Below are 14878 nucleotides of genomic sequence, written 5' to 3'. Positions count from 1 at the left end.
GGATCCTGGTAAATAAACATGAGATTTAACAATACAGGAATTCCTTAAACTTCCTTGTTGTCCCATAACAAGTGACTCCTGCTGCTTCCTCTTTGGAAAGGAAGAGGAATGGCTGTTCCAGCAGCACAGAATTCCTGAACTCCTGCCCCCTGGCATCTCCCAGCCCTGACAGGGATTCCATCTGTCCTCTGTACCTGTAGCATGTGTCAATTATTTATCTCCTCTTGCTCCATGCCACACAGGGATGTGGATGTTGGAAGGAATTCTCTAAAAATAGCAAGTGCCTATGCTTGTGCAGCTGAGCAACAGAAGGTGGCATGGCTCTTCCTGCTGAACCTTCTAAAGAAACATTTTAAATGAGCACACAAGAAACTAATACTAATTAATAATGGTATTCTGTGGAGACCTGTGGTGGAGGCTGCAACAGTGCATTAGCAAGCCATGCATAATTCAGCAAGGCTGAATTCTTTCAGACATCATCTGCAGGGAATTTTGCACAAGTATGGACTTGATAATTTGTCCCTTTGTGTGCATGTGTAAGTGTTCCTGAGGGCATCGTTTGGCCTGCAGAGCCCCTGTTACTGGAGGTGCTGTTCAAGAAAGGGAGCATCCATTCTGAGTCTTAGAAACCAAGCTGGGATGGTAGGATGGGTTTTCAGAAGGTTGTCCTCCTTGTAAACAGATACTAAATGTGGACCCCTGTAATGGGATTTTTACTTTTTTCCCCTCTGTGCAGGCACTTTTTCGAAAAGAGTTGCAAAAAACCAGGCAGTTCTCAACAGACCAAGTTATAAACCAGCATTTTTCAATAGCAGCTGAGGCACAGCCATGTGAAAAGATGCATTGGCACCTAACCGAGTGGTCTGGCAGTGTAGCCTCATGTCATGGAGCTAAATCTACCTGCTGAGCTGCTGCTAGAGTGAGATGTCACAGCTTTGACATCTTCTCCTGCATGGCAAAGTTAAGCTAAGGGGGAATGTATTTTATCTCTCTGCTGGTTCAGGATAAAGACGTGTAAGTGGGACAATTAAGGATGACTCAACTGACAAGAATTAGCTGCTACATTAGCCTTTTATGTCTTGCCCTGCCTCTTATTTTCAGAGGGTTGTTAACCTGGTCACCCCTAGTAAGGCTAATTTGTGTGTGAATCTGGAGACCCTTAGTTTGGGTGCTCATAAAATAGAAAGATGACTTGCTAATGGAAATTCATCCACATTTGATAGGGTACTATTTTGTCATTGCTGCCTTGTCAGCAGAAACAGCAGGTGGGTTTGCAGAATGCCACTTTTTGCCACCAGTCCTGGAAGTCCTGGAAGGATTTGTGTTCTCCCTGTGCCACTGCATATTGTTATGACTCAGTTGCAGCAATGAAGATGTATTTATGCTCATTGCAAATACTTACAGAGTAGCAGGGCATAATTGTCCCTCTGCAAGCATCTCTCTCTAAACTATTGTTTCAAACTGCCAGCCACATCTTTGTTCTTTATTAAGACTAAGGCAGCAGCACAGAGTCTGTAGGTATCAGGAGATAATCATTCCCCAAGGGCATTTGAAACACTTCACAACCAAAAGGTTGTGATTACTCCACAATTGCTATACTGCTTATTATTCCTTATTGCTTAATTATGGAATCAGAGTGTGTTTTCTGGATGCTGTCATCTGAATAAGATTCTCCACTTCTCATGCTCTGCTTCAGTGGGCTGGAAATCTCTGTAGATGCACAGGATAGCCACAGGGCAAGCCGGTTCTGGAAGCCCTGCTGACCTTTTGGGAGACCATAAACAGAGCTGTGTATCTAGAATAGAAGAAATATAATGGATTTTCTCTGAAGTGAATGGCCTGCTTGTGTTGAACCCACAACCTTGGTGTTCCTGCACCATGTTCTACCCAGCTGAGCTCATCCCATCTCCCTGCTTCAGTGAGTCTCACATGACTTGCTGCCTTTAAAGGAAATGTACTCTTGTGGCTTCACACTGGAAGATAAAAGTAGAAAGTGTGGTCTTTTCCAGGCCTAGAAATCCACCCTGAATAACTGATTTTGTGAAATCTTGGATTTAATGCTTCATTGAATCACGAAATCTACTCTAAGGAAGGGGAAAGCCATTCAGTGTGTATTTTAGCCTTAGCCTTGATTTTTTTGAGTGTATCCACTCACAGGAAGATGAGAAGATGGGTGATAAAACTCAGGTTTCTAAATCATCACCTAAATTTCCTGGTGAAACTCCTTCTGAACTTAATTCCTTAAACTTGTTTAAATTCCTTAAACTATTTCTTATTCAAGTTTTTGGAATATTGAATAAGAAATAGACTGGATGAAGCTACCTTATTACCACAAGGCTGGCATAAAGTTTGCTTAATGAGATGCCTTTTATGTCAGCACTTGATTTTTTAAATGCCCCTTTTCATTGCTGAAATTCAAACATTAACAGCACCTTCCATTGTGGCTCTCTGTGCTAGTGTGGGTCCTCTGTCTTGTGCAAGAGGCTGCCTGCAGTCCTGCTGGCAAGCTCTTGTGCCATGAAAAGAATTTGTTCAGCAAATAAAAATGTATTGTTTTCTTTGTTAGAGGATGCTACTTAATTGGCTGTATGTTTGTCTAATAATCACATCTAAAGCTGATTATTCTCATAATAGCCTTAAGATATTATTTAAAAATAAATATATAAATGCACAACTTTTGTACTAATACTAGTTTTTAATCTCTTCTTGTTTCTATGAAGTCTGAATGAGATTTTCAAAATTGAATAATAATTTGATCCGTTAATCTTTTGAAGCTAGTAATTTTATTTTCCCCTCTTTGCAGTCTCTGAGGCTCGCAAATGAATAGAGCTTCATTACTGGAGTCTGCATTTAATAACCATTATCCATTATCTTGTAATTAAGACTCCCTGTAACGAATCATGAGGACAATGCAAAAATACATAGTACATTTCTTTAATGAACTGGAAAATGTTCATCTTGTTCTATTTAGTAATGAGTTGCTGAATAGTCGTTAAATCCACTGGAGAATAGAACTAGATGGATTTTGAAGACTATCTTGAGTTTGTGGTTAATCTATTAGAATTAAAATTTCATCTTCTATTTTTATCAACAGCTGATTAGAAGTCATTCTGTTTGACCAAATTGATTAGAGGACCATATACAAGGGCAGCTGTTGTTTAATGAAAGTTTTTAATGAAACTGTACCATAGAGACTTGTAATTATAAGACTTATAAAAGCTTTGACTTACCTTATAGCAGAAAAAAATGAGAAGTATTGCACTGAAGGACTTTAAGTGCTACATTTCGAAAGGGAAATTAAAAATATAATTTGGTGATGTTGAAGTTACACTTGCACTGCTCCTTGTTTTAATGCGACTATCAGATGTCCATGGTGTCTCTCTGGAAGGGAGCAGCTCTGAAATGTGCAAGTCAATTGTCTCTCCTGTGTGCTCCATTCTCTGCAAAGCCCTATCAGCTATTAATTGCCTCTTTTGCACGGTGCACTTTCTGTGGAGCTGGGATCTTTCCTGAAAATTGCTGTTTCTCTCCAGAATGGGAGCTGTCACAGGAGGGTGCAATTGAACCACCTTGGTCTGACATGGTGTCTGGTCAGGAAGCCTACAGAGAAAACTGTGTCTTCTCAGAAACCCCAAAGTTGCTGGTGCCATTGGGTTGTGTGTTCTCAGAAACCCCAAAGGTGGTGGTGCCATCTGGTTGTGTGTTCTCAGAAACCCCAGAGTTTGTGGTGCCATTTGGTTTTGTGGCCTCAGAAACCCTAGAGCTGGTGGTGCCATTTGGTTGTGTGTTCTCAGAAACCCCAGAGTTGGTGGTGCCATTTGGTTGTGTGTTCTCAGAAACACCAAAGCTGGTGGTGTGATTTGGTTGTGTTAAAGCCAGAGGAGCACGTCTGGCTTTGTGCTGCCTTGCCCCCAGCTGTGCCATCAGGGGGGCTCTCCCTGCACTGTGCTGCAGCTCACACCACGTAGTCAAGGCAACTCCTTGCTTGGAGCCAGTGCTGAAACTTCCCTTCCCTCCTCCAGGGGATGTTGTAGAGGCATCATCGTTCACATAAAACGGACCCCAAGCCAAATTTGAAGTGGAAGCAGATGCAGTTCCAATTGACTTAAGTGGATGATGCGCTACTACATGATGTTTGAATTATCCCTCTTCTTCTCCCAATTACTTTTGATAATTAATGATCCCACAGTACACCTTTTCTAAGAAGTAGGTTCCTAGGGGTGAAGTGCGTCCTAATGAAATTAAAGAAGTTTTGTCATTGTGTTCTGTCAATGCTGGATCATGCCTTGCAAGGCACATTATGTTTTTTGTTAGTTGCTTAGCTTTTTGTTACATTGTGCTTCAGGATTTCTTTCAAGCCAAGGGAGAACAGCAAGAATACACAAGAATGTTACACAACTTTTAAGGTAGGCAGTGGAGAATATTACTCACCAGTGAAAAAACAGGAAAAAATAAGCCAAGGCTAACTCTTGTTCTTTAAAGAACACAGATGTTTTGACCTTGTGGCTGCATTAAATCAGACCGTGGATTTAAATACAGTAACTTGCAATGTTACAATTGCTAAATGCATAAAAGAGGAGTTTTCCCTTGGTTTACAGTGCTACACAGCTGGTTTAGTATACACATATGAGATATCTTTCCCTTCTCTTAAAAACAGCTGCAGGAGATACAATAGCAGACTGTCAGACGTGAGACCGAGTAGAAGTGAAGTTAAATGAAAAAAACCTGATGCAAATAATTTCTATTCTCAAAGATCCTTGTGGAAATACTGAAATGTTGATTTATGTACACCACAGGGACATATGTGTAAAGGAATGCTTCAGAATTGCTGTGAAGCAGGAGGGCATCTTTGAGGCTGTGAACCTGTATGTGCAGAGGGACCGTTGTTCTAAAACTGTTGCAAAACATTTTATTTCCTTTCAGGTTCTGATTTCATAAAGACATCTACAGGAAAGGAGGTGGAAAACGCGACCTTTCCTGTTGGCATAGTCATGATGAGAGCCATTAAGGAGTACTACTGGCAAACTGGCTACAAGGTAGGTCTCATTAACTCTGTAAAAATTAACCAAAGAAATAAGAATGTAATAGGATTGATTTACTAATATTAGTATTTTTTTTTTTACTTTTGTGTTTCCTGCCTTGAAGAGCTGTAGAACTGTGATTTCATTCCATAAAATCTCATGCAATCAAAGCCGTCCCTGCTGCATCTGGATTTGAATTTTTTCATCATTTAGGTGGTTGTGTCCATTAATAACAGGGCTGATAGTGGCTGACATGCTCCCAAAAACATCAGCAGAGCTATACAAATGTAGAGCCATTGAGTCTGTCCAATGTACACATTGTGGGTTTATCCTTTGCTCTAAGCCATAAAAACCCCTTCTAACTAACACACCCTTTGCCTCCTTGGTTATCCAGTAAGACTGCCTCAGCAATTCTTTTCTTCTATATCAAAACTTGCTTCCATCTCTATTCCTTCATCAGGCTTTTCATTCAAAAATATTTCTGCCAAGCACACACATCTGTGAGACTTTCTTGTCAAACTTTCATCCTTCCCAACTCCTCCTTTCCCCTCCTGCCTCTCTGTCTGCCACACAATAATTGGAGCAGCTCCAATGGTCTTGTTTTTGTGGGGGCACCATCCAGTGATGTCCCTGGGACCAGCAACTCCCCTGGGCATCAGTGCTGGGTGCCACAAGCTGCATTAGCCCAGCTTTGTCCCCATAATTGGATATAAATGTTGAATTCACCTTTTGCTTTCAAAGGAGGCATTCACGGTATGAAATGTGTTATTAAGAGTAAGTGCTTGTGTCCCTGTGCATGTGTGTGCCAGTGAATTAGATGTAAACTGACTTCATGCACTTTTATTAACTGAAGACAATATTATCAGTGGCAAGAAATTTCTAAATGGTTTCTTTAACAAACTAATTTTGCTGCTGTAGGGATGCTTTCTGGCAAGGCGTTGCCTGGGAAAAGCAGGTTAATACAGAAATTAAACTTCTTCAAGGAAAGGAACAAGTTGCAGAGTAACATTTATTGACTGATAAGCTGTGGTGGTGATATGAAAAGTGTGCAATATAATGGGAAATAATCTTTTCCTGTCATTATTGAAGGACATACATAAATTGGTTTTTCTGTTGGGAAAACCCCCAATCCAGAAAAACTTATTACTTTTAATAATGTAAGGTGAAGAGAAAATTCTTGAGGAGATGAACTTATTAAGCAAAATAATGAAATACTGTGAAACAGCAGGAAAGTGGTAGCTGGACTTTGTACTGCTCTTGAATTAAATTCCAACCCCCCTTCCCTTTTACGTTTTTATGGCAGTCAGATGTGCTGTTTGGAAAGCTGGTAAATGGAGGAGAGGACAGGCTTGTCTTTGTCAGCTTTTTTGCAAAGAAAAGAGCTTTCAGAATCTGCTGAAAGGGGAAGGAGTTCTGAATGATGGTTTTAATTCTCTTATTAACTCTGTTTCGCTTGTTTTTGCCACAGATTATCTCAAAGAAACGTCATATTTCTAGGAAGAGATCTAAATTCAAATTTCATTAGAATTTCTCTTCCTGGGGGAAAGCACATTCCAACTGTTTTTGTTTATTATCTAGAAGATGCTTTTCCAGTTGCTGGGCTTTAAATTCTTTTTGGAAGTCTAACATTAACAGATGTATGCATACACTCACACATCTATTTGTCCATCCACAAAACCACAGTTTTCGTGGCTTGGATTTATCAAGCTTTTCCTGCTTTTGTTCCTTTTAATCTTATTGGAAATATGCCATTATCACAATGCTCCAGCATGAGAGAAGGATTTACTCTGTGTTTGTTGGTCCTGAAATCACTATATAAAAAAGATTACCAAACACATTTAAAAAAAGATACTTTCTGATTCCACTATTATGTCCATAAGGCACAAAGAAATCCTCAGTGCAGTGAGGTTTTGGGAGCCTGAATACAAAAACAAAATGATAATTCTTGCAGAATGTAAAGGCAGAAGGAAACATAGGAAGAACCAATGTGTTGTTCAGATTTACCTTTTTATATACAGCAAGAATTTTTCCTGAATCCCCTTGCTTTTCAAGAGTTTAGGTACCTGCTACTGGCCAACATTTTGGCATTTTTGATGAGGGGTTTGATAGCTGAGTGTCACAAGCTCTGTCTTATGTTTAAATGGCACATAACCAAAGGACTGGCATTAGGGGTGCATGCCAAGTGCACAGCAGGTACATCATGGGATTCCAGACATGCTTTACCTCAAAAATAAGTTTTACTGTGGGTTTGTGCCTTTGCAGATGTGGCAGTTCACCTTCAGATATGACACACATCCAACACTGAGGGACTGAAAGCACACCCAGCCTGTGGTGGGGGACAGACCTTTCAATTTTTAATAAAGACAGACATAATTTAACTCCCATTTGGAAAATTTTAGTGAAAATTAAACCTCTGATAGGTTTGAATGCACAGCCAAATAATGTGTAACTGTGCTGCACAGGCTTTTTATAAAACACTGCCAGTTCTCACTGCTGCCCATGAGCCAGCCACCTCACATGCAGCATCTTTAGAGTTGTGCTATTGTTGTATATTTATTGTTCTGTGTTTGGAGTTGTGATATAGAAGAATAATATATGTGTAAATTAACAATTGCTGAGCCAGTCTTGCTGGGCAACTAAGGAAACAAATGTTAAGTCAAGTTGGAAAGAGGTTTGATGACTTAGAGCAAAGGATAAGCTGACCACAAACAAAAAGATGTCTTTTCCAAGCAGAAAGGTACCACAGGCAAACAAGACATGCCAATGTGGCAGGTAGAAAAAAGGTCTAAGAATTTCCCACTGCAAGAAAACTGAAAAACAACTTTAAACTTAACCTGTAACATACTAACTCATGTGATTGGATAGTATTAGCCATAATATGGTAATGATAGTAGTTATGATAGGCCAGAGGTAAAAGTAAAGGTATAGATTGGTCCTTGATGCTCAGCAAAGTATATAATGGAATGTAACCAGAATTAAGGTCTTCAGGCTTGGCTGCAGCTGGAGCTGACAGCTGTGGGCACAGCTCTGTCACCCATGACCCTGGACTGCTGTAACCTCTTGGATCCAATAAACTGCATTTTGAAGAGCCACCTGAAGTCCTGCATCTCTCTCCACCCTCTTACTCAGGTCCTTTTCGAGTAAGGAGCTGAGACTGCAGCTCTACAAACATTGACTGCTCTTCTAGGGTTGTTGATGGATGAAAATGTGTATTCAACTTTTTTTTTTTCCCCTTTCTCTCTAAAGGTTGGATTCAAACCTGCAGGAGGCATTAGAACAGCCAAGGAAGCAATTACTTGGCTCATGCTGGTGAAGGAGGAGCTGGGAGTGGAGTGGCTGACCCCAGAGCTCTTCCGTCTGGGTGCCAGTAGTTTGCTGGGAGACATTGAGCAGCAGGTTGGTTGTTGGCAGCTCCACAACTCCTGAAGAGCAAAAGCAATCATTCTAAAAGTGCTGGCTTACTGCTTCTGCAGAAATGGAACATCCCTCTAATTCATTATTAGTGACAGGTTCACTTCCAGCTCAGTGTTTATTCAAGTTTGAGCTGTCCTTACAGACATCTGGGGCTCTGGTGTTGGGGCAGCTGACCATGGTCTAGGCCATGTTTGAAGTGTAAAATTTTACAAAATTTGGGCAAAAAGGGCTCAGTTTGTGCATGTACAGAGTCTTTTCAAATGCATGGCTATTGATGCTGGGAGCCCCCGAGGCCAGGAATAATGTGCTCTGAGTCCATGATTCAGAACAATTGCTTTATTAAAACCATACTATATTACACTAATACTATATTAAATTACATACTAAAGAATGCTATACTAAAGAAAGAGCTGTGACTGTCTGAGACAGTCAGGACACAGCTTTGAGTGATTGGCTACTCACTCAAAACAACTTTCACCTGTGTCCAATTAACCAAATCACTTTGGGTAAACGATCTCCATAACACATTCCACTTCTGCAAAACAACAGGAGCACTGAATAGAGATCAGAATTGTTTTCTCTTCTTCTCTCTGTGCTTCTCACTACCTTCCCCAGGAAAAATCCTGGGAGAGAGAGAATTATGTCTCTCTCAGTTCAGAGAATGTGAATGCCACACCTGGCACTGTTCTGCTCTTCACTCCCAACTGTGGCTGAGCCTCACAGACCCTGTGTCACTGTGCCACAACTCTTTACAGTCTGTTTCCATCCTGTGGAGAAAGTCACATCTCATCCTATCTATGGGTGCTGCTGACAGAGGATTTTTTACGTGTTGAAGATATTCCCAGTAGGAAGAAAGATTCTGACCTATCTATCCATGATCTACATCAGTGGCACAGGGTATCAGCCCCAAAGGATGCAGTGTAATTGGGAGCAGTGTAGTGTCATTGGAACTACCAAAAACATGAAGGCTTTTGGTCCTGACTTTCATGTTCATTAAACCCAGGAGAGGAGGTGATATTACCTTTAACCAAGAAAAATATCTGAGAGTCATTATCCTGTTGCTGCTGCTGGGAAAACATGAGGTATAGGGGCTTTGGAGGAGGACAAAACCACCGGCCTTTTCCCTTTCCTCACATTTCCTAGCAATTGAAATACTGACATGTTTTAAGAAATGTTCTAAGAACAGCTTAGAGATGTCAGGTTAATATTCATGACTGCTGAAAATCCCTGGCTCACTCCTGCAATGAGAATAATATTGTCTTGCTCCCTCTGCCTCACTCTTGACCTGAAATTATGTCCCTGGTTATGAGAGAGCAGCATGAGCTTTCTCTTTGCCACTGCCATCACTGCTGGGTGTTAGAAAACAGCCACTGATTGTGTTGCACCATTAGTTCTGATTCCTTAAGGGTTTTATCTTTTATCTGCCAGGAATTGCACAAACGCCCCAGCCATGACCAAAGCTCTTGCTGTTCTGTGCTGTCTAAAAACATGGAAGACATAATGTCCCAGTCATTATATTCAATAAAACAAACATACTGGAAGAGTCAGAACCAGATGCCAGAGGAAAGCATTGGCTTCTACCTGGCTCTTTTTGAAATCTTAGATAAGAGCAGCAAGAGTCTTTGCTTTTTGCTTTTTCCTTCCAAACATAGCAGCAAAAACCCTTAGTTCATATTCTACAAACAAAAATATATTAAGGGGTATTACATCATATTTTATGCACACACACAAACAAATATCTATCATCCTCATCTGGCATGCCTTTAATTTGTTACTTCCTTGACACTTGCAGCTTTATAGTCATATATAATTCCTTCATAAATTTTCTTCTTTTCTTGCAGATTTTCTATCATGTGACTGGCTCTTATCCACTTCAGCATGAACTGGCAATGGCTTAGACACAAAACCAACTCAGGATTACTTTTACAAAAGAGGACTTTAAGCAAACAGCATTCAGAAGTCTTCTGACAACCAAGTGCATATGATAGAATTAAAGGCCTAATTCTCCCTTCTTCATAGTTCATGGTATTTAAAAATATGCTCAAGTCTGCTGGTTGTACTTGATCCAAAAGCAGAAAAAAGTGGCATTTCTGAAATAGTTAAATAGTTAATATATACAGATTTGCAAAGTTAATCTTGCAAAGTTCCTCAGACCAGCCTGAAAAGCTTATTAATGGCAACACTGAAATACTATGAAAAAGATTTAGGTGGCCTGGTAACACTTTGCATTCTCAGAATATGAAATATGTATGGAATGTTTCAGATTGCTAATTAAGAGCTACTGATCTTGGAATAGATTTCCATTCACCTCAGACAAAATCTTCTGGCACAGATGTGTTGCACTATTAATTCTTCTGTTGATTCAGTCTCAGGCATTGTAAGCAGAAAGAAGAATGAAACTTGGCTATTATTTCTCTTTTATCAAATCTCTTCTGTAGCAAAAAAAAAAAAAAAAAAGGCAACCAGAGCTCTTTTTTATTTTTTCTATTTTCCCCCCCAAACTTGGGCGCAGACATCCATATTTAGGCCCTTGAATAAAAGTGGCTTGATTTCTAGAACAGCTGAGTATCCACAGTTGCTCCTGAAGTTAATGGGAGCTCTGGGTGATCAGAACAACTGAAAATCAAGCAGTCTCTATATAGGTGCCTAACTATGCATTCAGGGGCCTATTTTTAGGCATTTCACTCTTAAAAATTTTAGTCTAACTTGCTTAGAAGCTCCAATTCCTGTCTCCTGTCATTTTAAAACACATTCATGCAAATCTTTCCATTTTAATGTAGGGGGGTTGACTGTCAGTTTGCAGGTGTCACTGCTAGGCTGGCTGAACTTCAACTTTGCCATTCCAAAAGAAATACATGAATTTAAAAGATGATCTGAATTGTTCCCTATGCAGGGTTTAATGCTTTAATGCAAAAAAAAGTGCTTTTTTCAGAGCACATTAAGAACAATACCCAAATCACCAACACCTTTTGAATATCAGACTGGAGCTGGTAGATTCATTTTATCAGAACTGCATTCTGCTCACTAACCAGAGTTGTACTAAAAACTTAATTATCTTATCATCATGACTAGTCTCACTGACTTAAGTAGGTCTCATCATGGAAGTGAGAGGAGGAGGAGGATTTTGCTGTAAATCAAGCTACAAGGTGCATTTATTACAAAGAGATTTATTATAAAGATAATAACTCTGTTATTTATCTGGCTGTACCACCTGAACCACTAGAGTGCTACAAAAAACCTTGGACAGATAGGAAAGCTGATTAGGGGAAAAAAATCAAGAAAAACAACATTTACAGAAAGCAAAATCCTATATGAAGTGCTCAGGATTAAAAATGGGCCTTAATTTCTTAGGAAATAGTTCATCCAAGGCTTTCAGTCTTTTTCTGCTTAGGTCTCAACAGAGGGTGAGGCTTAGATGTGACTCTGTTTTCACGTTTGTTTTCCTGAAAATAGCCCACTTTTACCTTGACTTTTCCTTCTGATTTCGTTGCCAGTTTCATGAAGGAAAAATCCAAGTGCCTGCCTGCACATGGAGGGGAAAATTCTGCTGTGAGCTTTCAGAAATACAGAGCCTCTTACGAGAAGTCAGCTCCCCCCAGGTTTGTGCCAGTCTGACTCTCCTCTGCTGTGCCCTCCCAGCCACCACACACTGGATTTTGCTGCTGTTAACTCAAGCTCTGTAAATGTTATTAAATGTTATAAATGTCCATACTTTCTTAGTGGGAAGTAATGCCACTTGCAAACCACACTTTTTTTGTTGTCACTTGTATTTAATACAATTAGAGTGACAATAGAAACTATTTTTTTTGGAGATGCTTTAGTTTGTAGGTGGAGGACTCTGTGTAGTACCCTAAAATGAATGGATGTCCAGCTTTGCCACCTGACTGTGTAAGGGGGTCTCAGAACAGCCTCACTGTCTCCATGGGGGCTGTGTTGATGGAAGAAGTTGCCAGGAGAAATTCTGTCAGCAGTTTTGGTGTGCACATAGGCTGCTGCTGGTGACTCCAGGGGTGACAGCTCTGTTTGCAGAGAGGTTCCTGAAGAGTTGAGGAAAGCCACTTCCCTTCTCCATGAATGTTAAAACACTGTGAAATACTGTGCAACTCCAAACTTCTCTGTTTTCACAGAAGCTGGGTTGAAATGTAGTTTGTATATTTTTTCTGTTGAAACCTTTTGTGAAAAAAGAAAAAGAAAAGCAGCAGAGTCTGTAAACACATCCAAATAAAGATGATTCTGGTTTGGAGGTTGTTCTTTTTCGGGGACTGAGCAGAAGGCTCAGTGTTTCAGAGCAATTGGTTGTCTTTGTTTAACTCCACAGTGATTGAAGTTATGTTCACAATATCTGTGGGCCACCAACACCACCCAGAGCCTTGTGTCTCACCCCTCCTGCAGAAGCTGCTGCTACCAGCCAACAATTACCCTGCTGGCAGCCCTGGGGGTGTCAGGGGTTGAACACAAGCCAGGGATGCCACCAGGAGCAGCAAGGGACCAGGTTGATCCAAGGGGCCACTGATCCTAGGCTTGCTGTCCTTCACCCCAACCCTTCCCTGCCCTTTCTTCCATCTCTCCCATCTTTTTCCTGCTGCTCTTTAGCTGAGGTTTGTGGAGGCTGCAACTCCTGGGAAGTGTGGAGGGTGCGGTGCTCCATCGCTGCACAGACTCTGGGAAAAGTTCACATTCAGTTCTGCGCTTCAGGCCATTAGAAAAGGAACAGGCAATTATGCACTCGTGTCTAAATATATTTCAGAGTGTAACATATGTTTTGTGCAAGTCAGTCTTGTATACTAATTTATTATTTTTATAACACTTATTCATTTAGGATTTTAAATAGCTTCCTTTTGTAGACCACGTTACTTCGCGAAGAAGAGAATAAATTCAAGAAGAAAGTAAAGAAGAAGCTGCAAATCTAGAATATTCTGCATCAGCTTATTTACTAGAAGAGGGAATTGTGTGAGAGGGTAAGCTTTTTTCCTGGTTTGTAGGAAACAAAGATATTAAATAGTAATTATATGTGAAGTGCACATATCAGCTGGGGCAAGTAATACTTTGATATCTTTATTTCATCAGTCATATAGTTCATTCTTTCATTTCCTTTGTGAAGCAGGGAACATACATTATATACCACAGCACATGCCACTGAGACAGAAAAATCTGATCTACTTTTAATTTTATTTTGCTCACTCGGAACTTTGGCTCCTTGCCTCTCTTGGGGAGAAGAAACCTCACGAACAACAACAGCAAGTTTTATTCAAATCTTGGTGAGCTTTTGCTGAAATCACAGCTGGATGATATGTATTGTGTGGGATAGGAGTAAAAGGAGGGAACTGTTTTTATTTAGATGCAACCTGTCCAAGAGAGAAAGAAATTTGTCCTTCTGGTCAGTCCTTATGTAACAGGGAGAAGAGTGTTCTTATTATGTAAAGACACCACTGATAAAATTACTGATTGCCTATTACTATTAAAGTCACAGAAAGTCAGAACCATCCTAAATTAGGAGGTGAAAAGGCTTAGAAAGAAGCACCAAGAACGTTTGCAGCCCTTGCACTCCTTAAAAGCAGGAGTAAGTGGGTGATGGGTGCAGAAAAATGCAGCAAAGCTTTCCTGAGGCATAAAAGTTTCAGATCTCTGAGATCACAGGGAGTGTTTGAAAACTCTGAATTGAGGAAGCATGAATTTAAAATTGCTTCTTTAGCTGAGATGAAAACAAAGGGCTTCCCAAACAATGTTAACAAACTGACGAAGCCATGCTGGAAATGACTACACTTGTTTTTTCAAGCCCTGCTTTCTGTGTGGAAGGAGAAGAGGAATCTCAGACATCACAGAATGGGTTGGGTTGGAAGGGAGCACAGCTGGGCCAAGCTCCCATCTCCAGCAGGGCCATCCCAGAGCACACAGCACAGGATTGTGTCTGGAATGCATCCAGTGAGGGAGACTCCACAGGTTCTCCAGGCCATCTGGTCCATGCTTGGTCACTGCACAGCAAAGTTCTTCCTTGTGTCCATGCAGAACTTTCAGAGCATCAGTTTCTGCCTGTTGCCTCTTGTCCTCTTGCTGGGCACACCTGGACCATCCTCTGACACTCTCCCCTCAGATATTAAAGACATTGGAGAGGTTTTCTCTCAGTCATCTCTTCCTCAGGCTGAACAGGCTCTTTGCAGGCTCAGCTGGTGCAGTATACCACAGTAACCACACCCTAAGATAAATAATGATCTGCCCAGAAAGATGAGGGAAAGCTTCATAACCTGTTTTTCCGATTTCAGTAATAGCATGAGCTCTGGTTTTATTCAAAGTCTTAGAGGAGTTCTTGTCGCAGACATCTTTTATGAAAAATCCTTTCCTTAGGATTTTTCCTCCTGAGAAGCTGAGAGGCCTCAGGAACAAAATGTAAGCATTGATTTTCTGTTGCTGTGGGATGCAACAGGTGCATCTGTGATTGGTCTCAT

At 40.7% G+C, this 14878-nt stretch overlaps 1 protein-coding gene across 2 annotated transcripts in view; it reads left to right on the top strand.

Annotated features, from left to right (window-relative positions):
- Positions 1-12678, top strand: part of DERA (deoxyribose-phosphate aldolase) — a 44544-nt gene extending 31866 nt beyond the window's left edge. For both annotated transcript variants that reach the window (XM_064735204.1, XM_064735194.1), the window contains exons 7-9: positions 4924-5036; positions 8268-8417; positions 10277-12678. In XM_064735204.1, the coding sequence (XP_064591274.1) occupies positions 4924-5036; positions 8268-8417; positions 10277-10333 (320 nt within the window). In that variant the 3' untranslated portion in view covers positions 10334-12678. The remainder of the gene's footprint in view (positions 1-4923; positions 5037-8267; positions 8418-10276) is intronic.
- Positions 12679-14878: the final 2200 nt, after the last annotated feature.

The sequence above is a fragment of the Zonotrichia leucophrys genome, chromosome 1A (assembly GCF_028769735.1).
Source record: "Zonotrichia leucophrys gambelii isolate GWCS_2022_RI chromosome 1A, RI_Zleu_2.0, whole genome shotgun sequence".
Classification (NCBI taxonomy): Eukaryota; Metazoa; Chordata; class Aves; order Passeriformes; family Passerellidae; genus Zonotrichia; species Zonotrichia leucophrys.
This window is presented reverse-complemented; position numbering and strand designations above follow the sequence as displayed.